Genomic DNA, 23,259 nt, shown 5'->3' with positions numbered 1-23,259 from the left:
ATTTCTTAGCACTCAATCCCTTCCCCTCTGTTAGGATGGGGCTTCTGGGGAGTGTAATCCAGGGGTCCCTGCTTGCACCATATTCCCAGGAGAGGGAAGGGGAGCTCAAAAGTATTCCTGAGCTCTGCACATCTGACAGGAGATGCAGATGAAATTTTACTTCTCTTTCCCCATAGCAAATATGGAAAGTCACCAAGCCGAGGATTCACAGGAATTGTCATGAGCTGTATTAAAGAAAGATGCAGGACACAAAATTCTTCCTAAGATTTCCTGCCTCAAGCTCTCAATTTATACCTCATATTTCAAAGCCATCTTTAAAAAAAAACAACTTGTCTTGACTGTGGAGACAGCAAGTCTATGTCAGAAAAATTTTCATATGATGACTGTGAATTAAAGGTGCACTCTGTATTCCTTATCCATCAGAACAGCTCCCTTGGCCTGTCACCAGTTCCTGCTGCTCACCTGGGCTGAAATTTATACTGGTGCAAACTGGAGCAAAGAAAATGGAAGAGGCTCACTACTGATGCTCTAAGCTCTGCAGCAAACATTAGTTTTCAAGGTTATGCCATGTCCACATTTATCACATTGATTGATAAACCATAAACATGTCTCTGCACAGAGGCTTGGATTAACTGTGGAGGACAACTGAGAAGATAAATTGGATTAACTAAAATCAGTTTTGTATGGCTGTAGGCTGCTGGAGGTCTCTTTTACTCAGTCAGATTGTATCAGATTTGTTAAAATACTTTTGAACATAGTGGTGGCATGGTGGCCCTTTACCCTGGGACAAGAGGATTTGGAGCTTCCCTCCATATCCAGTCCAGACATGTCTGTCCACACAGAAAGGCTGTGATAGCATGAACAGGTCTTTGGTCCAACAGGAGTTTTTCAAGGCAGCTCACATGTGAGGAAAATCTGCTGAAAAAGCAGAAGGGCCATAGGGTCCATCCTGGAGCGCAGAGTGGTCCATGTGCTTCACATCCCAGCTGTGGGGTTTGGGTACCCTCCAAGGGTTTCCTCCTCAGGCAGGTAGTGGTTTGTGGCATCAGGTCACAGCATCACTGACCTTGCGTTATGCCAGCTCAGTCAGCTGGTTCACAGAGGAGGAAATAGGACTTGGGTGCTACCACATCCCTGCCCAAGCTCTGCCTTTCGGTTGTTCAGGGACAGTAATTATGAAGGAGGTTCTTGTTCTGCTGCTGTATAATTGTACAATGCACAGTGCAAGCCTTAATATAACTCTGAGTGAATTCCTTTTGGTTTTCACCTGTTCTCTGAAAAGAGATTCAATCTTGAGCCAAACAACAGAGCATTCTCCTAGCAATAAAATCTGTATTGAACACAGGGTGAAGGCAGTGCTTGGGCTGGAGTTGCTCCCAGGAGCTCTTGCAGGAGGTCAGTGACTTGGTGCATCTGTTGCCTTTGGTTTCTGAACTCAGGGTAGCAAATTCAGAAAACTTCTCCTTTTCCTACAACAATCAAAAAGTTGTGCTTGCAGAGGGGTGAGGCAGGGAGCAGGGTTTGGATCATGCCATAGAGACAGCATAGGAGGAGGAAAGATGCTGACCTCTTGTCATGGTTGTTTTAGAAGCAGCTGGTGATCACTGGGACATCAATTTCAGCGAAGAGTGTGCTGCCCTCCCCACCATCAGGGCTCTCCGGCACATGGTAGCCTTGCCGAAAAATCGCTGCTCTCCTGGTGCGCCCCAGCCCCCGGAGCGCGAGGATCGCCAGGACATGCTCCTTCCTGCAGAAGCCAAATGAGACTTCACTCAGTCCTGTCGAGCAAAACCAGCTGGAGACAGCATAAAGTGCCTGGGAGCATCCCCTTGCTGCACTGGATGGGGGTCTGCAGCATCCGGAGGTGCTGAGCCAGTGAGCATCAGCTCCTACCACCCGGTGCTGCTGGGACACCACCGGTCCTGCTGCTGGTGCTTCGGGGAATTCCTCCTCTGTTTCCACACACATATGATGTCATTTGCAAGTTTTCCTGAGAGGCTAAAGACCTTTTATTTGATGATTATTTTGAGCTGAGAAATGGAAGAGCTGTTTAGGAAGCTGATAGACACTAATTAGAGTAGAGCTAGGAAAGCCAATTTGGAAACATATCCTGTTCCAGTAATCTCAGCATATACAAAATCAGCAACATCTCCAGGAGCTCAGGGGAAGAATTACCAGAGACCTGAACAGGAAGCAATGCAGGTCCAGCAGGTTCCTCCCTGTTTTACAGACTTAATGGTTAAAATAATATTACTCAATAATGGAAATAAAATAATATTACTCAATAAAGGAAATAGATCAACAAAGAGTATGAACCTTAAAACCTGGCTTGGGTAGAAGGCTAATGATGAAAAAGTACCACAATCACAGCCTTGTAAATGGCTTTTCTGCCTGGAAAATTGTTTTCAAATAACTGAGTCTGACTAGCCATCATTTACTTCCCCCATCCTTCCCAAAAGAGGCACTGCCTCCTTCATCAGCTTAGTCTGGCCACTGGGGTTCAGGCTTCTTTGTAGTTGTTGCTGGATAGGTGTGTTCGTGTAGAAAATTACTGAGGAAAAATTATTCCTTTTCAAGTCCATGTCTTGAATTTCCCCACACAGATAAGCCTGATACATATCTGACTCGCTCAAGTTAAATAAGCCTATGAAAAATTTTGAGCCTCAGTTTTGTGGAAAAAAAATATATATATTTAATGTTGGGGTTTTTTTCTTAATATTCAAGGGTCCACTTCAGTGTTCTGGGCAAGTTGTTAAATCTATGGTATTTTGACTGTATAAATGTTATCCAGCAGGAGCTCTGTAACCAGCACAGTGCAAAAACCTTTGGTTTTCTTCTGAAATGACCCTGATGAAATGGAATATTTTGCAAGCTGTACCACTAATGTTCCTTCTCAATGAGTGGCAGGAAGCTGCAGAAGACGAGGTAACTTCTGATATGCAGCTACTTAGCTATGCACAGAGCTAGTCACTCTATTTACTCTTCCAGGAGCCTTAAATTTTGCAGATGCTGCTTTGGAACAGCAAATGGAAAGTACAGAAGAAAGAATTTGTAATTTAATCCAAAACTTAGTGGTTGTGTTGAAGCCCTTTCAGGAACTGCAGCTGAACTCTGTCAATGTCTGCTGCACTTTGAAGTCTGAGCTTGGGAACAGGAGACAAACTATTTGCTCCAAAGCTGAAGCCTACAAGTTGGCAAGCTGGGCTGATACTGGTGATGCACTGAAAAGCAGCCTCAAGCTTTACAATGAAACAAGATTGATCTGGGGGAATAAAAAAGTATCCTGCAATAGGAGGCATGGGAATGGTTCAAAGCTGTGCAAAGAGAGCTTTAGACCTGACATTGGGCAGCATTTCTTTACCCAGAGGTTGATCACACACTAGAACAGGCTTCCAAGAGTGGTGGTCAATTCCCCAAGCCTGTCAGTAATTAAGAGGCATTTGGACAATGCCCTTAACACCATGTGTTAACTTTTGTACAGCTCTGAAGTGGTCAGGCAGTTGGACTAAATGATCCTTGTAGGCCTTTCCAAACAGAAACATTCTATTCTGTTCTATAAATGCTTTTGAGGTAATTTGTGTGCAACATAAGATCCAGCAGACGGGGAAAAGAGAAAAATTATACAGCTATAAATAAAGAAAAGTAAGGTGGGATTCCCTCTGTTGCTGGCACCTTAACCTCTGATGTGTAGCTACCAGCAGAGAAGCTGAAGAGCTTGGGGAAGGCATGGGGCAAGATGGCACTTTTTGGGACGAAGCCCAGCTGTTTTGGCATCTGCTGTTTCATGTACCTGATATCTGGATAATCCTGACACAGCTCCTTGACGTACTCCTTGATTTTGTCTTTTTTCTTCTCCCCAATGATATTGGCAATGTGGTGCATGGCGGGAACGAGCCAGTCAGCGTCAGAGCCCTGCAAACAAAGAGGCACAGGGGACCACTGGGGGGAGATGTACTGCCCTTGGGTGGGCAGGGTGCTGCTAGGGGACAGCAGCGTACTGGATGAGGCAGCTTTGGGCCGCAATGGCAAGGCATCCCAGGAAGCTCTGCTGGGGCCTCCTTGATGCTCATGAACACCCCAGTGACCCAGGCCCTGGGCTGGGCGTTGTGGCTGTGGTCTAGCACAGCAGTGAATGCCAGAGATTTCACCTCCTGCAGCCTAGTAGTTTCACGTGCCTCACCTCTGAGAGGGATCTGCCTCCACAGGGTTTAGTGCCCTGGACACCTGACTTTCTGCAGAATCCAAGGAATTCAACTGTGGTTTTCCTGAAAACCCCAGACTTAGGCTGCCTTGTCACAAAACATGAAAACAGCCACAGTTTTCTCCCCATCGCTTTCTGGTATGCAGACTGTGTGCCTGGATGGACCTTCCATGTGGACTCATCTCCATGAGCTGTACCAAGGGCAGAGATCCTTTTGAGAGAAGTTGCATCCCATGGCCCAAGGGAATAGGCCCAGGAAGAAGTTGCCATGGGATGAGTGTGATCCTACAGCACATGAACCACCCTACACAAAGCACCCATGCACCTGGGTGTGTTAAAACACCAGACACTGCAATCAGAGAGCCTCCAGCTGAGCATGCACAAGCCCCTACTACAAGAGTAGCCACTGTGCTGGAAGTCCACACCATGAACCAGCAGTAATCACTTTACTTTCTCTCTTTTAAGCGCTTTCACATTTCTTGAGGCTTGCTCTCCTCAAAAGCCTGCCTGCTGGGTCCCCTGGGAGCCAAGTGGGGACATTTCACCTCTGGGAATGGGGAAGCCAAGGGATGCCAGGAGGGAACTCACATACCTGATCAATGAGCATATTATGAATGATTCTGGCTTCCTGGTTCATCTTGTTGCTCACTTGCTGCCGAGTCTCCCTGTTCATTTTCCATCTGGGTTTGATGACCAACGTGATGTATTCCCTCACCACGTACTTATGAACATCACGTAGAAGCTCCTGGTTAAAAAAGAGCAAGCCTCACATTTTCAACTTGGTTCCCATGCAAGGCCATGGCAATGAGAGAGGACAGGGGAAGCCCTCAGGTCTTTAGCAGCAGCCAAGAGTATAGAGGAGGTACACAAATGCAGCAGATGGTCAGCACACGCTGCCCAGGCCAGCCCTGCTGAAAGGAGCTGACTGCTCGCAACACTCACTCAGGCACAGAGTTATGGCCATGGAAATGTGCCTCCCCAGTGAAGTAACCCTTGAGGGTCAGTTTGGACCCTCAGTATCGAAAGGAGAAATTTAGGATTGCTTTAAAAGTAGGGTTTGGTAGTGCTTGCAAATTTTAAACATAGAGCTGTTGTCAGCCACCTGTTTATTTTACAACCGCACAGATGTGAAAGGAGCTGATAAGCCTGCAACTCACGGAATTGTAATGCTCAGTGATGAAGTTCACCAAAGGTTTTTGTTCCTCTTTAAAGAAAGAAGATCCCATATTTAAACTACGGAAAGGAAAGGTGTTGCTTATTCTCACTTGGAAGTATAGCAATAGCTTGAACTCCCCTGCATCAGCAGTGCCCACAGTTATATAAACAGCCCCCGCCGCAGGTCTGACCACAGCCTGCAAATGACAGTGGTACCCCCCGACATCACTGTGCCCAGGGGACCAGCTGCCTACCTGCCCCATGGGCTCCCTCATGTGCTGCAGGTGCTTGGAGAACTGTGAGACTGCAGACGCCAGCGAGTCTGGCCTTTCCATCAACAAAATCCAGTCCTTGGTCAGGATTTTCTTAAGGAGTGGCTGCAAAAGAACCAATTCACTGATGGCACTGGTAATATTCAGACCCTGTGGATGCACTAGTCAAAGGCACCCGTCTATATGTCTTCTCAGTGTGGCTGCACCAAAAAGCACAGAACACTGATGGCACACTAACTCTCTGTGAGACACACTAGGAGTTAGGCACCAGGGGTTTCTCTTTTCCCCCTGGGAATTCAGAGCCACATCTCCCCTTTCTGAGTAGGTGGCCCAGTGCAGACAGAAGCATCACTCCCTGAACAGGAGATGCTTTGGCATTAAAGGCCAAATGGGACACCCCATTTCCTTGCTTTGTGCTGCTTTCTAGCCCATGAGCTATATTTCTTTAGGTAAGTATTTGTATTCCTACCATAGGGATGAAGAAACAGGTGTGAATGTTAACCAGGCATGGCTAGAACAGGCTGTGGTGTGCAGCCATGTATGCTAGCATTACACAGGTTTGCACTAGCTATGGACATGACAAGTCAGTTGGTAGCGAATCTGTTGGAAATTATCCCAGTAATCTGTCACCCCTCCAGCCTTCCCTACAAGGAAATTATAAATCTCTTTCTTGAAGCACTTACAGGGGGCTGTCTGCACTCCCTGCAGACCCATGTGTCTGCACAAAGTCTCACTGTGATTTTACTTCTGCTCATTTCTCTGATGGGGGAGGGAAATAGCAGCTGCAAGCATCCCCAAATTGATGCCTTGTGGTCAGTGTTGATGTGGGAGCAATGGCACTGTTTCCTGTCTGTCTTGGGTACAAGGAGCTCTGACCAAAATTCCCCAGTGGGTTACTTCCCTTGCTGAGTCCCTAGAGCTAATATGCCTCGACATAGAAACACGGCAATATCTGCGAAAGGCTTCTGGGGACACCAGGAGGAGACTGGAAATATCCCTAAGGGATCCTAAGGCTAAAATAACCCTTCTCCACCACATTCCCTGTGTACTTTTATTCTCTTAGCTCTAAGGATTCTGTCTTTATATTCCTGGCAACCTCCTTCCCAATGATTTTCCCAACTTGTGCCCTCCTGCTGTGCTCCCTCCTGCTGGAGGGCTGTTTAGAAATGCTTTCTCTGCTCTCAGTTCTCATGGTATTTTGTCCCTCTTTCGCAATGCCTTGGCTTGACTCCTTCCTTGCCTGTCCCTTAGGCTCCAAGACAAGCTCTACAGTTACTGGAAAGTCCCATTGGCCAGGGAGGTTTGGCTTAGACAGGAGCAGTTGCAGTACTGTCTTGCTTTCTGCAATGACCTCTTATGCTTGGTGATTTGGAACAGGAATTAGGTAGGTCAAAAGAGGTGGGACCAAAAGCTTAGTTTCTTTCATCTCTCATACCAGCTAAGGCTAGTGGACCTCATATGGCTGAGAGCAGATAGTGCTGTCTACATCACCCAGGAAGCACAAACTGCATAGCAGCAAGTTGCCTTTTAGGCCTCTTTACATAAGTTAAGCTGATATCAGAGCTTTATCAACTGATAGCATCCTCACACTGAAAGAGTCAGTCTTTCTTCACCATGGAAACAGCCTGGAAAAATCACAGAATTCTGTCCTGTCTGAAGAGACTGATAACTCCATGATCTTAAAGGTCTTTTCCAACCTAAATGATTCTATGATTCTGTAATAGACCTTGATGGCAGATCTACAAATAAGTGTAAGTCAAAGCCCTGAAAAATCCAAATATTTTGATAGATGGAAAAATGTCCTATTGGTGGTGTCCAGCTGATTTCTCAGTGCTTCCCGATGGGTAAAGTTTCCCTCTACTTCTTTGCCTGAGATGCTGGAAGCCACTAAATAGTCTTTTTGTTGTTGTTGTTGTTGTTGCCATTGTGCTAAAGTAAACAACTTGACAAATGTATCATTGCTCATAGGGAAAAACTCACAGGATGCTTTGGGTTAAGGAGGATTTCTACACATGTTAGACACAATGCATTTTGGAGGGACCATAATGCCATGCACTGAAAAACAAGGTCTACTTGGCAAAACAAAGGAAGGGAGGTAGTCCTCAGCTGCTGCACTGGTCCTGCACATACCTGCTATAGTTACAAACCAGTGTGCCCAAGATGCTCTTACCTGTGCTTTTTTTCGTAGTTTGTTTGAAAATATACTTGTGAAGTTCCTTGTCAGAGCTGCCACAATCTTCTGCAGTTCCTCAGTGTTGACTTTAAACATTGCTTCTAACCCTGACCTAGAGAGAGACACACGCACCACCAATGTGTTAATGTTAAAAGGTAAACTATTACATTGCCACTTTATCCAAATTGGCATCTTGGGTGTTAGTTTAAGTAAATTTGTGTAGCTAGTACTTCCGCTTGGAAACACCTACTGGGTCAAAGTAATGACTCTTTTACACAATCCTATACAGTGAAAATTAACCACAACTGAATAACTGTGCTTAAAAACCACCTATTTCCTCATCAGGTGGGATGGTTCAACCATGCAGAGGAGTTGTGTAGGCTGGTTACATTTTCACTTGAGCAACATTTCTGCTAAATGATCTCCAGGTTCCTGAGAGAGCACTGGGGCATTATGGGGTAAGGGAGACATAAATAATAAAGCCAAAGAAGGGAAAGCTGCTGACCCTGTGTCCCCCAGAGCCTGGCTGACTCACTCCACACAATATCTATTGGCAGCAGTGGGGATGGTGAATGACCAAGGTGGAAACCCATGGAATTTCCTAGGGACAGTGCACATTTTCACACTAATGAGGAAGAAAACACAACTTCAGAGAGATTAATGAAATCCCCAGCTGTATGTGTGGGCTTTGGGGTACGTCGCAAGTTCCTGGATTTCTTCTCACTTTCGATCCTTTCCTCATTGTAACATGCTCTAGGGGGAACCAAAGCAGTATCACCAAAATGCTAGTGGTTCCTGAGCTTCCCGGGATGTGACACATCCACTGCTGTGACTAGAGTGTGACGGGTTCCTGCCACTGCCCAGTAGCTATTTTGTTATGTCTGAAGCTGCTGAAGCAGGACTACGAAACACCTCACAGCATCCCTCTTACCCCGGGTTGGGGCTCAGGTACATAACTCCTGCTGAGCACCACAAGTCTGGGTCTAGCATCCCCAAAATCATGCTATTAGGTCACCTACCTCTGCCTTGCAACTCGTCACCCTAGGCTGACAAAATGTTTAACTCGACTCGGGAATAAACCATCCAAACACCTTCCAGCTCCTTGCCTGAGGCTGGCTTCTCCCTTCGCCATGTTACAGTCCCCAGCAGGGAAGGGAGAGCAGTTTTCCGCAAGGGCAGGAGGAGGCAGAGAAAGCCAGCTCGTCGGCGAGGTTAGCATTGCTGGGGAGACCCTGCCATCTAGAGACTTCCAGGCGGTAGTGCTCACTGCGGCTGGAGCCGTCGGCCGCTGTGAGCATCGCAACGCGAAATCCTCTGCATGACCTGCATGCTATTTGGCAGACAGCACCCCTGCGGCAGGCAGTGCCAGGCAGCAGCACAGCGGCATGGGCTGGAGGTAACATCCCAAGGTGGCCAGACGCCCGGCATTAGCCCCGTGCCACTTGGCTGAATCGGCCTCTGATGAAGCACCACATCTGCACGGCAGGGATGACCCCAGATGCTGGAAAGCCCCTGAACCTTCTTGGGCTGTGTCCTTGCATGGCTGCAGAACATCCCTCTCAGGGGAGTCTTTGATAGGCAGAGCTGGTGGGCATACCTGCTTATCACAGGCCTTTTCAATGCATGGCTTCAAATAACTAATTCATAACACGTGCAAAGCTCTATAAGTTGCTGCTGCCAGCAGTGATGGCAGGGGTTTATTTGCTGCTTTCACAGATTCTCCTCCAGCCCAGTGCCAAAAGCAGCCTTTGTACTGGGTTTGTGGTGCTAAACTACAGAACCAAAAATGAAATAAACCCACCTCTGAGGCTGAAAAGGGTGGGCTGAAAATTAGCTTAAATCTTTCATGCATGCATCACATCCATCCCTGCTTCTGACTCTTCACCCTTGTGACTTTAATCTTCATCTCTTGGGGAGCATCCCTTCATGAGGGGAGGAAGGGCTGTAGGCTGAGCACCCAGTGGGGCACCCCAAGGAGACTTTGGTCTTTCCTTCCTGGATGCTGCCACCCTCCCAGACCCCAGCAAAGCAGCAGCTCAGTTTGGGGGCAGCAGACTTACAGCAGGTCATGAAAGTTGTTGATGTAGGCGACAAAATAGGGTGCAAAGATGGGGCTGTCCTGGGCAGTGCTCCACACTACAAACTCCTCCTCGAACCTGTGGGAGAAGACACACAGGTAACACTAATGGTGGGGGAGCCACAGATTGCTCATCTTATGTGTACACAGTGGTGTCAGGAGACACTGGTGGCTGCCCCAACCTATCCCCTGTGTATAAGGACATGTTTTTACCAGCTGTCGTAACATGCGTGTGCACTGGAGGGGAATAGATGGCAGATAATTATGGGTTTAGGGTGTGCTTGCCTGAGCAGGTACACACCACTTTTGGAGAGTTGCCAGGGATCTCAGCACATGAAATCTCTGCCTTTTCCTCACACTGAGGGATTAATTGCAGCTATGGTACTCAGGCTCATCAGTCTGGTTCTTCATTGCTCTGGCTTTTGGGGCAATATAATTTGTGCCCTCTTAAGCACACAGGGAAAGGGTTTACCTCAGGGCTGATTTTCCAGCAGAAACGGAATAGGAATGGGGATACATGCCTACCTTTCCCCCCATAACCTCAGCTGCTGTTTCTGTGTAGCACAGCAGTCACGGTTTTGACAGCTGTTTTACAGCCAGGTCCACACTGCTGGCAAGAGGCTTTGTGCTCAGGCAGGCTTTGCTTGGTGGCCCCATTCTTTGTCAGGAAAAAGGAACCTGCTTGGGCTAGCCTCAGCCCAAGCATCTTGGGTTGGTTTAAGAAAAAGCTGAAGTTTCAGTGGTCTTTCATATGGGACCCCTTTATGTTGCAGCTTGCATTTTATGCCAACTTGCTGTTTTTTTTAAAAAAAAAAGGAAAAAGAAAAGGAAAAAAAGGAAAAATATTTTGACAGATAACAAAGAAAAAGGAAAAAAGGAACAGAGGAGAGGAAAAAAGCAAATAAATGGGGGTGTGGGGGCTGTGGGAGAAGAAGAAGTAATGGATGGAATATCAGTACTATGTTTCTCCTCTAAAACCCAGAGAGACTTCAAAGCCAAATAGCTGGTTTGAACTACGCTGCTTGCTCAGGACATGGGAGACAAATATAGATCACTGGGCTACTAGATATGAAAGGGGCATATAGATTGGGATATAGATACAAACAGGAAAAGCACTGCCTTTAGTGCACTTTGGACTCCTGGCATGCCCTGAGTTCATGATCATGAGCTCTCTGGCTCACTGTCCTCACTCCTGCAAAACGTCTATTAGCAAACTCCCTGGTCAGTGCCTGCAGCAGGTGAAAAACTTTAAAGGTTAATGGCAAAGTCATTTTAGTCTTGCTTGGAGCTGGTTCATCCTGAGCAGCCTTTCTCACCTACAGATGACTGCTCCGGAAAGTAGCTGCAACCCCTCCAAAACACAGCCCCACCGGAGTTGCTGGCACCCTCTGTGAGCCAAACCCCTTCCCTAGAGCATCCCCAAAGCATGTTGTAAGGAGTAAGATCTGAGGCCATAACCTGGGGACTACCAAACAGAAAATTTCAGCAGAGACGTGGGATCCTGTGTCCTTTGGCCAATGGGTAAATTTTTAAAAGACTCAGCCTTAAGTTTTGCCTGGGTGTAACACAAAGGATTCCATCTGCAAGAGAAAAACCCTCTCAGCAGGGCTCTCCCCAGGACACCCAGGTAATGTTTTGGGCAAGCAGGGTCTGGATCTGAAGATTCGTAACTGCTACTTGCTCATGGTTGCAGCTGCAACAGACCAGCATCCAACACCAGCAAGATCCCAGAGCAGCTAGCATTTACTTCCTGGAGCTCTGACCTCAGATTTTGGGACTCCCAAGAGTCCTATCTGGGTCTGTTTATGACTCCTGCTGAGTTGTTCTGCAGCTTGCTTATTGTTGGGCTCATTGTCATCTCTAATTCTCTCAGGAGCAGGCCCATGCCTGCTTGATGCCAGCGTCTGGCTCAGTGTCTGGACCTTTTCCCTGCTTTTTTACCAATGTGGGACTCATTTGAAAGGAATGTGCTGCCCGCAGCGGTGATGACCTTGGTATGAATTCACGCAGCTCTGCCAGACACAGCTCAAGCATTTTTGTTTCCAGGCTTCTGCTGATTGCTCTAGATATCTTCATGTGCTCCCCGATGATCTAGAGAAGGTCACAAAGAAAACTCTCTAGTGAAGGGACAAGCAAGGGCAAAACATCCTTCACAAGGGTATCACGCAGCCTTGGTTAATAAAAGTGACTTGCCTAGCAAAGGGGCAAATGGCCCACTTGTTGCCAGGCGTTTTTCATTATTCTCTGGCAGTTCTAAATGTAATAAACCAGGATGGGCCAAGAGGCACAAACTGATCTGTGGCATAATCATTGATCATTGATGCCTAGGGTTAGGCATCACCCAGAAACCTTGCTTGCACTGGGGCCCCTCCCTACCTCCCATTCCCACAACTGTGCTGCCTCTCTAGAGTGAGGCAGCCTGCTCTAGCACTTCTTGAGGCATCCTACCCATCTGCTAATCCAATTCAGACATTCCTTCCCAGTAATCACACAATGTGTAATATTCCTCTATGGAAAAAGAGTCACTGTAGCAGGCAAAACTCTTTGATTTTCTTTCTTTTTCTCTCTCTCATTTAATTGAAATGACTCAACCTTTTGAGTGAGGAGAATGAATCAAAACCCCTCCTGGATTTATTACCCTGTAGTCTCTAAAGCTAGTAGGAGCTTTTGTTTTTGTACTGTTTAAATTGGAGTGGCTGTCACTGCCTACTGCCTTTCTGTGGCTGCCACAGCCCCAGGACAAAGACGCTCTTTCAGCCAAAGGGTTTTTCTAACAAACCTTTTCTTTCCACCTCTTTTTTCCTTTCTCCTTCTTTTTTCTAATCAAAGAGATTTAAGGGCTTTAAAATCAGTTGCCTATTATGTTGCTGACACAATTGACAGCAGGTTTAATTTGCAGCTAGAAGGCAAGCGGGAGAGCTAAAAGTTGTAATAAACAGCATTTTCTGCTCTAATGTATTCTGCTAGTGCGTGACTAACATAAATTATCGCAGGAGGCAGTACCTCCACCCCAGAAGGTAATGATCCCGTTTCCCTGGAGCCACAGAGCCCCCCGCACTTTGCCCCGGTTCATTAAATACCGTTTGAATATCTAAGGAGAGTGAGGACTGGTAGAGATTTTCCTTCACTTCTGGGTGAACTTCCTTCTCCCACTTCTCTGTGACCTCCAGTCTCAGGATGTTTCCAAAATAGCTTTTGATTTTTCCCTAAATGTTTAACATAGGAAGGAAACATCCAGCTCAGGATAATGAAGCAAACATGAGAAAACTGCATCTGTGCATTTTGCTCTCTTGGCATATATATAAGGCTCATGTGTGTGGTGCAGAAAGGTAAGCAAAGTCAAAGGTCTTGCTCCAGACCCTGTCAGGCTACACAAGATCTCAGGAAAAATCAGGAGCTGTGGTTTGTGGGGGCAAGGTACAACTTAAGCAAGAACAGATCTCCTGGCAGGGGAATGTTTTGTCAGCTGCTTGACTGCTTGATTGCAAAGTTCTCCAGCAAGTGTAAGACACAAGGTCAGGATTAAAGATCAAACTGGTCCTTTCTGGCAGCACAGCCACTTGAGTAAGTGGCAGCATGGTTCAGTCCTGGCTGATAAATCAGTCTTGTTGCCAGTAAAACAAAATGATCCTTCACCAGCACAATAGAGCAATACTAATTGTCGAATAAGCTGGGTACCTTGAGCTCACCTTGAGCAGTGCCCTGCTTCAGAAATGGTTTGCAAGAAGATGACTGAACCCAGCAAAGAGCCAGGAAAGCACAGTCTTACACAGGGTCCCAGCTAAGGATGGCAGAAAGGCAACTGAAGAAGGGGCTTCCTAGGGGGAGTGAACCATGGGATGATCCTCTGGCAGCGTCACGTCTAGAGTTGTCTGCGTATAGCAAACCTCAGATGTGCTGGAGGAGATCATGTGCTGTGAAAGTAGCAGCTCAAATGCCTTTACATCTGGCTTTGAAGTGCGTTCAATCTGCTGAAGCCCAGCTATGACCTTTCGGTAAGCCTCTGTGTGGGTCTAGTACAGTCCCTTTGGCTCTGTGATTATCCAGGTTCAGGCTCATGGCCTGCTTTGCTCCCTGCGTTGGTGTTCAGGATATTGTGCTTTTTATTAAAGGCCATTCTGCATGGTCTCGGCAGGACTCGGCACCTGGTGGAGCTAGAAACCACGATGCAGCCATCTGAGACCTTTACTGAGAGGCTGGGGCTCCCGCACGTTCCCTGGGGGCATGTGGGGACAAGGTCAATGCTCTCACCTTTGCAGAAGTGATGTAGTCGTTTTTCAGTTTATCCCAAACAGCTGGCGTTAACAGCAGGGACAGGTTTTCTGTCTTAATTTCTGGTTTGAGATCGGGGTTACCCAGAAAGAGTTCACTGGAAAGATTCAAAAGAACAAATTATGTGGCCTCAGAATGTGAGTAAACCAATGGAATATTCATGTGGCATGAGCTACATAATTATTAAGCTGTGAGAAATATACTTCAAGCTAAAATTGCAGTGCTTGTTTTCAAGCTTTAACAAGAAAATCTTTTCTCCCTATTCAAAATCTTAATTATTCAAAACCAAAATGATTTAAGGTTCCAGCCCACCTTAGAAATCATGAGACTTCTGAGTTGTTTGGACATGAAAAGTGCCATGCGAATTTACTTTTTAAAATAAACAACCTGAAGCTGATTCATTTGCCTCTGAGCCTGCAAAATGTCTTTCAGGGTAACTCCTGTAGCAGTGTGCTGCTTTGAAATTAGCTGATCTCCCTGGCTCCCCTCCAGTGTCACATCACTGCTTCTGTCAGGCTGCTATTTTCCCCTGTGCATTATCCCTAGCAACTGAAGGTGGCAAAGCAGGTCCTGCTCTGCGCAGGGCAGCCTCTGGTAGGCCCTCCCATGCCTGGAACATGGACCAGGGCAGTATCACGGCTTCTCCACAGATGGAAGCAGTTGGTGGATGTGCAGCTACAGAGCCTGACTCCAAAGTCGCTCAGCTGATGCATGATTTTATCACTCTCCTCTGCATTGCCCATGTAATCAGGCCAGCTGATTAGCAGGGAGGGAGGGAGTGCTTGTGCTTCTCCTTCTAGGGTGAGAAACCCGTTATTAGCCTGTACAATTGAACGTGCTACCCTTGCAATCTACCATGGACCATGGAAGCATTGTGTCTTTCAGGGTGATAGAGGTGGAGAGGAGAAAGAAGAAAATATTCGTGCACTTGCTGAATGTGGGACCTGAATTGCAAGCAGTAACCTGGTTAACAGGGAACACAGCTGCAATGTCCTACAAAAAAAAAGGACACCAGTGGATTTAAATACAAACTCTCCACCATGACTGAAAGGACTGTTTCAAACATACGCTGAAGGAGCTTATTCCCCGCTTTCTTTTTTTGATATTTGTTTGAATTGTAGCATCAATAATGAGTTTGGGTCAGACAATTTCTTATTTTTTGAGATTGGTCCCAAGAGGGGATGAATTTCTTACAGAATGGGAAAATCAAATGGAAACAGCCCAACACAGCAAGGTGATTGCAAGCAGTGCCCTAAACAGAGCAGGCTCTCAATAAGTTCTTTCACAGCAAGGTAGAGAAGTACAACAGGGGTACTTCTCTTTGGTGCAGAACCTGGCTGCTGAAGCTTGTTTCTTCCCCCTTTCCTGCAATATCGGGGTGCCGTACAGTTCCTGGGGCTGAGGATATGCACAAATTTCCCTCCAGAGGAGACTGGCAGGTGACATGTGAGGGAGAAGGGCAATGGGATGGAGTGTCATTCCCAAAGCAGTCCTGCCATAACACTTGTCAGCCAGTGCTACGATGCTGAGGGAGTAACACACGTGTCATCACAGTCACCACACCATAAATGGGGTTTTAGGAGCAACTGACAAGTTTACAGAGAAATCTTTTGAGGGCTGCTCAAAACAAAGACCATCTGCAGCACAAATGCTCCTGACCCAAAAGCTACCCCAGGCTAGGAGTGATCTGAGCAAGTGCTGCTGCTGCTTGCTCTGCTCCACCACCCTCCTCCCTGTCTATTTTTGCACACTGTTTGACTCAGTATTCCTACTTCTGCCTTCTCTCCCTCTTTTGTTTGTTTAAGGGGTGCCAGTTGGTTTGTGCTGTCCCACCACTGATCAGCTGGTTCAGGCCTGCAGACCAGCTACCGGGACTGACATGATTTTGCTTTGACGTAGCTCTTTTTACGTGCTTATTACCAGACCCATCTCCTGTGGACATTGCCTCTCTTTTCCTTCCCACCCCACTGTGTATATCTGTTGGGTTTTAGCCTGGTGTGATGGGCGGTAGTCAAAGCAAGTGAATAATTGAGGACACTGACACTCAGTGCCTGGCCCTACTACAGGTGCCTTAGATGTCTCCTTTGGCTGCAAAAGGAGGCAATGTCCAGCAGCACAGTTTTTACTGCTGTTGCAAAGAATTCCTGCCTTTACTCCAACACCCGGAGTGCCCTGAGTATGGTATTTGATATGTCCATACAGCTCCTAGAATACTTTAGTCACCCCTGGATTGCAGGGAGCTTTTAAAGGTCCTAAAAACTATGGTCCCCCTATTCAACCAGCAGGCATGTCCGAGCCAGAGCCTTTGTTTTAGTGTGGTCAATTACACATGGTGGTGTCTTGGCGCCTCCTCAAGATGACTGACCTGTGAGCATGGGGGGTAACATGGCTTCTTTCCAAACACATCAGAGTTTTAATTAAACAGGAAGAAGGCAGGGCTCCCCCACAGGTCCCTCCCTGTGCCTGGAAAAGTCACCAAGCAGCTGCAGGACCTTGCAAAATATTTGCAGAAAGGGAGTAGGTTTATCAGAGCTGCAAGGAGGAGCCTCCTGGAAATGGCTTCAAGCTGCGCCAGGGGACGTTTAGATTGGATATGAGGAAAAAATTCTTCACCAAAATGATTATCAAGCATTAGAACAGGCTGCCTAGGGAAGTGGTGGAGTCACCATCCCTGAAGGTATTTAAAAGACGTGTAGATGTGGCACTTAGGAACACAGTTTAGTGGTGGACTTGGCAGTGTTGGGTTAATGGCTGGACTCCATGTGATCTTAAAGGTCTTTTCCAACCTAAATGATTCTATAATTCTACGTGAGAACAAGTGGGAGAGGGAGGGGAAAACAGAGTAATTTAGATCTGTGGAAAGCAGCAAGTGCTTTATCCACAAACCTTTGTCCCCACCTATTAATAGATTAGCTATCTGGCTCTGCTGTAGAAGTGACATGTCTCTCCCCCTTGCTTAAAAAGCTGAAAATAGCTCAGTGTTCTTGAAGTGCCCTGTGGCCCTGCCATGCTCTGGAGGAGGCTGAGGCGGTGTGGCAAGTGCAGCAGCTTACCTGCAGTAAGTGTTGGCCACCCAGTTGAGCAAGGTGTAGAGCTCGTTGAATTCCAGCGGTCTCTGGGAGAGATCTTGCAAATGTGAGGCAATGGCCTTGTGAAAAGCCTCCACATACAAGTCACACACCTGGTACTCCTCCGGATAGCACTTTTGTACTGATAGCTTGATTTTTAGTAAGTCTTCACTCAGGTGTTTCTGGAGGAAACCCAAGTGAAGATTAAGCCAAGAACTGTCTTCTTCCTTCAATGCCATGGGTACCCTCAGGACCCTTTTTCTAGCACTCTCATTGACAGCTTCTCTCCACACCTCCTTCCACTTTCTGGGCATGCCAAGCGAGTCTGACCCAGGACCACCAGCACTGCCTGTGTTAGGATGAGCTGCTTCCTCGTAGGCAATTAAAGTCACCAGGGAGGTCAGCATGGTATCCTCTACAGTGGGATGCTCCAGTGTTCCCACCACAATGGCCTGGATCACATTTGTGATGGAGTTATAAAGCAAATCCACATCCTTGGATTTCCGTACAAACTCCTGGGGGTTATCTTTGTATTTCTCAGCATCCCGTTCAGTGATAGTCTCATCTTCCAAGTACTTGATGCTTGCAAATGCTTCTAAAAGCTGCCTTTTCTGAATAAGGTCATTGATTTCCATTACTGCAGAAAGAAGGGGGAGGGGTTGAGACAAAGCAGGCATTAGGTGATTGACAGGGGGTAACAGGACAAGGGGGCTCACAGAGAGGCTGCAATTTCCAGGTCCCAGCAGTGCCCCTAAGACTGAGCCCCCCAAATCTCCAGCTCCTGTTTGACACAGGAGACAAAGCAGTGGAAATGCAATTACTGCGAATTGAGCCACATCTCTGAACTGCTGCTTTCAGAGGTAGGAAATATCAAATAAAATTATTATAGGCCTGCAGGAAAACCTCAAGCGATGGCTAACGAGACTGCAGAGAGGGACACTAGCATCTCAAGCTGCATAAAACCACCTTTGGCTCTGCCTGTCTTTAAGTGCAGAGATGAAGTGGGACTGGCAGCAGGAACAGCTCGGGATATACCCTACCAGTAGGATTTCCTTTAGCATGGATCCCCTTGTTTCCCAGCACACCAGCATGCTCAGCACAGCTCTGCTGCTGGACTGGCCACTGCATTGCAGCCCAGCTCTGGCATCTCTGGCTTAAAAGGTGCTTTAGTGTGCTGTCCAAGAAGTCAGGGAGAGTGCCCAGGGTCTGGCTGGAGGGAGCACAGCAGGACAGAGCCCTTCGAGCCTTCTGAGCTCCTGGTCAGACACTAGATGGTCATGTCTGCCCCCACCCTACTCCCTCATGTCCTTCAGAGATACCAAGGCCCTGGGGGAGTGGGATACTGGCTTGGGCATGCTGTCCATACATTTTTGGGAACATTCCCAGTTCAGATGTAACCTTGGGCAAAGCCTGGGCTCCCCTTCTGGCTTGATTTTGTGCATTATCAAGTTTTCCTAAGACACATACACAACTAATATCACAGCTAAAGCTGCTCCTGCATTTCTGAGGGCTGAGCAAAATGCTAATGCAAACTGCAGAGGTGGTCCCTGGTGATTTGCATTATGAGGACTCCTTGAGATGTAGGGATCAAGGTAGCAAGCCAGCGACTAGCCCATCCGTGGCCTGCCACCCATTGCAAGCCTGTGCCTACCATAGCAAATGCCCTCTTAAAGATGCTTCTTACCTGTTCCAGACACTCAGATGTTCTGTGAATGCTCAGACTCCTCTCAGACAAAAAGAGGGACTTCTGCAGGTCCAGAAGCCACAGCTTTTCAGCTCTGCAGTTATTGCAGTCTGCACTAACCCTTTGGCTGGGGAATGAGGAGAGTCTCTGGGATGGTGATCCCAGGATCCCAGCAGGAGGAAATGAGAAACACCAAAATATGTGAAGTTCATCCTCCTGGTTTCAGGTTGGGTGACCTGGCTGTTCATCACCTGTATATAAACCTACAGTCAGATGCCAAGCGCTGCCTCTAGACAGGGACATTTGTTTTCCAAGTGGTGACCACTGCCTATTTGCCAGTAATATAAGAAGTATTTGTCATATATTGAGAAGATGCAAGAGCACTATTAGATTTTGAGACTCCCTGGGAAGATCTCACCATCTCCAGCATCATAACAGATGCTCTGAACAGGAGATCCCACTGTGATACTGGGCATAAAGCAAATATTAAAGAGGAGAAAGGAAAGGGTATTATTTAGGCATGTGTGGCTACTGCTTCTGGGACTCAGATATATAAAATGATACAGAAAAAATGGAGAGCACTCAAAAAAAATATATGGTTTGTTGTCCATAATTGATACCCTTGGGCTTGTATGCAAACAGATTTTATACCATATGCACCAAATCTATGCAGCAGAAAATATCTGTATGAAGACAGAAATATGCCAAATAACCCAACTATTGATGCACTATAGAAGGCATAGAGCTTTGAGTGCCTGTCTGGAGCTACAGTTACTTCTGTGCTCAGAGGGGAGGGAGACTGTGGCAAATAACTTAGCCTCTTCTAGATAAATAAATATAAAACCTGTGTTTGCACAAGTACTTGCAGTGAGAGACTAAAGGAATACATTCTGTTCTGTTTATCAAAGTGAGAAAATACCATTTAATTACTATCTAGGATAATTATTCAGGGAGGTGATACTGGGTGCTAAATGGATCTTTAATTTAGCAATAGGAGATCAGACAGCTGGTAGTTGAAGGAAGATAATTGAAAGGCAATTAACCATTATGCAGCTTAATGGTGCACATGGTGGAGTCTCTGTCGCTTGCCATATTTATCTCAGGATGGGATGTGTTTCTGGTAGAGCTGCTCCAGTCTAGGCCAAGTACGAGTTATTGTGCACAGTATGGGTCTTATTCATTCAATTCCTCAGCTTGTTTATTTGGAGGAGATGAGAAGAGCTTACAGTAACATTTCCTGTCACTCCTCATCTATGACCCTTTGAGAACAGACTTTCAAAGTTTATGAGGTGGGCTCAGATCCAGCTTAACAACCTCACAGTCTACCAGTGCAAAGCAGTAAATAACTTTATGGCACAGTAGAGCATATTACAGCAATGAGACAATGCCAGCCCTTATATCTGATCCCCATGCCATCCTATGCAGTAGACCAAGATTTTTTTTCTAGAAATTTAGGCTGAGGAAAGGTCAAGCATGTTGACCCACCTCAGTCTACCTCCTGGTGGATGCATTGTAGTGCCTCTGCCTTAAGAAGGTAGAGGAGAGCGGTGCTTAAACCAAGATCAAAGTCATTGTAGTTTGCCACACTTGGGGAAAAGCGAGAGCTATGCTGAAGGTCGTTATTATAATTTGACAAGGACCTATCTATATAATGCTGACAAAACACATGGGAGTAGCCAGCTGGAGGAAAACAAATCACATAATTACTTGCAGCACCGCTGGTGTGAGAAAAATAGATGGAAAGTCAGTGTAAGAGAGCAAAGTATCTGTGGAGGTCTCTTTGCAAAGCAGTCTCTAAGGTTAAGAGCCAAGGTGGAGGCTCCAAAACAGATCACATCCAGACCAACCTTTTTCCCTATCAAGACCTTGCAGCAAGACACAGAGTACATACTGCAGACTATCAGTCTGAGAGCTGAAGAGCAGAAATTTCCCAGAAGCACAATGCAGACAATAATGTAGGAACAGCCCATATTGCACTACTAGATATTGTCAGACCAGCAGCTCTCAAACTGTGCCCAGCACACTGGTGGCTGATAATGTATGGTGGGAGATATATCCACTGGTACATGAGCCGACAGGTTGATAGTTAGGCTGTTGATATGCTTAAACTAATGCAGTGGAGGCCACAGAGCAGCATGTTCAGTGGTAGGCAACCTGCCCAGGCTGAACCAGGTAACACCCCAATGAGTTTGTGCGAGGGGTGACAGCTGTCTCTACCCCATAATGAGATGCCTGTTCTTTAGCACCTCTGTTGGGCCCAGGATTTGCAGAGTGAATTACTTGAAGGGGACATGTATTACACTGGTTGTTTTGCTTCTTACCTGAAAGAGGTTTTCCTTGAATGGGCTCTGCTTCTATCTTCTCACTAACCTCCTGCAGGCCATTACAGTTCGTGGTTTTGTTCTCATAGCTCTTAGGGAATCGCAAAGAAAGTCGTTTTCCTTTCCAAGTGCCAGTAACTTCCTTTTCTTTCTCTTTGTTCAGACTTCGTTTTGATTTCCGGATACTTAACATTGTTTTAATACCTCTTTCAAAGAGCCCACTGTCCATGCTATGCAAACTTGGGCTGCTCAGCTTGGAAGCAACCCCCCTCTTTTCCTTTCCTGGACTGTTTGTTGGTTCTGAGGTCACACTCCTCGGGTCTAACTCCATATTTCTATTCATCATGTCTTTCAACAAGGGTGTTTTTCCAAATCACTGAAATGCATAAAATAGCACAATTAGGCTGTCTCCAGAATACAGTGTCTCCAAAGTCAGTCCTGGACTGAAAATGTGGTCCATCCCTTTCCTGTGCCTAATACAAGGACAGAGCAAGTCTTTGCTGGCTGTATCTACTAAAACAATCTCTCTACCCACAGACGCCAGGTGCTGGCCTGCTTTTAGCTCTGGAAAGCTCTATTTAATTCCATAAATCAGACAAGTGGCAGCTGTTTCTCCAGCACCAAGGAATCACTAAACACCAGAGACACTGATATCTGTGTAAATGTGCCATTTTGTTTTGTAACAAGATACGTTTTTGCTTTCCGTTCTTCTAGGTGGATTTCCAGCCATGTAGGAATGATAACCTTCCCTGGGTCTCACTGAGGTATTGTCACTTTCTCTTGTGGATACAGCAGCTTTGTGTTGCAGTGCTGTTTCTACCCTGCTCAAGCCCTGACCTGACGCTGCTGGAAGGTGACCCGTGGTCGAGCAGTGCCTGGTGTGTGGCTGAGCTCTTCTCTAGTCCCTTCAAAACCCGAGCAATCTCTGCTCTCCAAAACATCATGGTTACAGCGCAGGAGGCTATATGGTGCAGTAAGGGTTCACATCAGCCACATTTTCCCACAGCAGGCTCAAGGCAGCTCAGTGATAGGTTTAAATCATTAGAAACAGCTATTGTTTGAGGTCACCCAGGAACTGCCTGTCTCGGGTCTGTGCCGCTCACAGGAGCCAGAGATTGAAATGTGATTACAGTGAACAGGCATGCTGGGACTCTGGAAATAGATCTCATGCTTCTTTGATCTGAGTTTGGCCTGAGTTTTCTCCCTGGTGCATGATTATTTCACAGGCTATAAACTGCAGGGATTGCATCTTCCCATGGGTTTGCTGAGCCGATCACACAGTGGGGCTCAGACCGTGCGTCACACCCTCTCAGGGGAATATTCAATCATTCACTGTCTTGCTCAGCCGCTCAGCCCATCACAGCCTATTCAGAGGGTGGGAGGGAGAGGAGGGGACCCTATTTTCCAGAGATTTCAGTAGGAAAGAGGGGTGAGTCCCTAGTTCAAACTCCACATGGGGCTTCTGTGGCCAGAGTGGAGCAGCAGTAATGATCAAAGGGGTGAGCCAGGGAAGTGAGTGGAGGGAGCCAGGGAAGGAGGGCCATAAGATGTGAGCTCATGGACAAGGAAATAGAAGGGATACACAACCCGGTACTGACCACACCAATCCTCTCCACAGCGAGCTGGGATAACGCAGGCGTGATCCACAGAAACTGAAAGCAGCTCCGTGCCACAGGAGATCCCAGGGAGATGTGGTGGTCGGCAGGCAGCTCTGTGGGGCAGAGGTCCACGTGAGCTCATGCACCTCAACTAACTGGAGCAGCATCCTGCATACCTGCGCCGGCCAGGGAGCCAGAAATAGCACTACACTCCATCCTCCTTTGCCTTCTGGAAAAGGGCTTCAGAAGTGGGAGTAACAGGCCTGTCCCCAGACACACAAAACCTCCAGCACCTTCACCTGTTATCTCCTCAGGAGAGACTGGCACTGTTTCACTTTCATTCTACCTAGGCATTTAAAAGAAAGGAAGAGGTGTGTGAGGGGGGAGGAGCACTGAGCTAGTTCCAAGGTTAATTATTCACCTTGCAAGTGGGACCAC

At 46.9% G+C, this 23,259-nt stretch overlaps 1 protein-coding gene across 2 annotated transcripts; it reads right to left on the bottom strand.

Moving 5' to 3' along the window:
• Positions 1–204: 204 nt before the first annotated feature.
• On the bottom strand, positions 205–23,015 carry EXOC3L4 (exocyst complex component 3 like 4). Of its 2 annotated transcripts, none has more exons than XM_062627995.1 (12): positions 22,968–23,015; positions 21,224–21,599; positions 17,204–17,855; positions 14,130–14,247; positions 12,959–13,084; positions 11,869–11,969; positions 9,862–9,957; positions 7,799–7,913; positions 5,611–5,733; positions 4,794–4,946; positions 3,791–3,912; positions 205–1,747 (listed from the first exon to the last, which is right to left on the bottom strand). In XM_062627995.1, exons 2-12 carry the CDS (start codon positions 21,567–21,569, stop codon positions 1,585–1,587), a joined length of 2,115 nt encoding a protein of 704 aa, XP_062483979.1. In that variant the 5' UTR covers positions 21,570–21,599; positions 22,968–23,015; the 3' UTR covers positions 205–1,584. The 2 variants fall into 2 exon arrangements, with proteins under 2 accessions (XP_062483979.1, XP_062483978.1); XM_062627994.1 differs by lacking the exon at positions 22,968–23,015 and adding an exon at positions 22,822–22,957.
• Between the last annotated feature and the right edge of the window lie 244 nt (positions 23,016–23,259).

Source organism: Pezoporus occidentalis, unplaced genomic scaffold (assembly GCF_034315485.1).
Source record: "Pezoporus occidentalis ecotype Australia unplaced genomic scaffold, CSIRO_AGI_Poc_V1 ctg31, whole genome shotgun sequence".
Lineage (NCBI taxonomy): Eukaryota > Metazoa > Chordata > Aves > Psittaciformes > Psittacidae > Pezoporus > Pezoporus occidentalis.
This window is presented reverse-complemented; position numbering and strand designations above follow the sequence as displayed.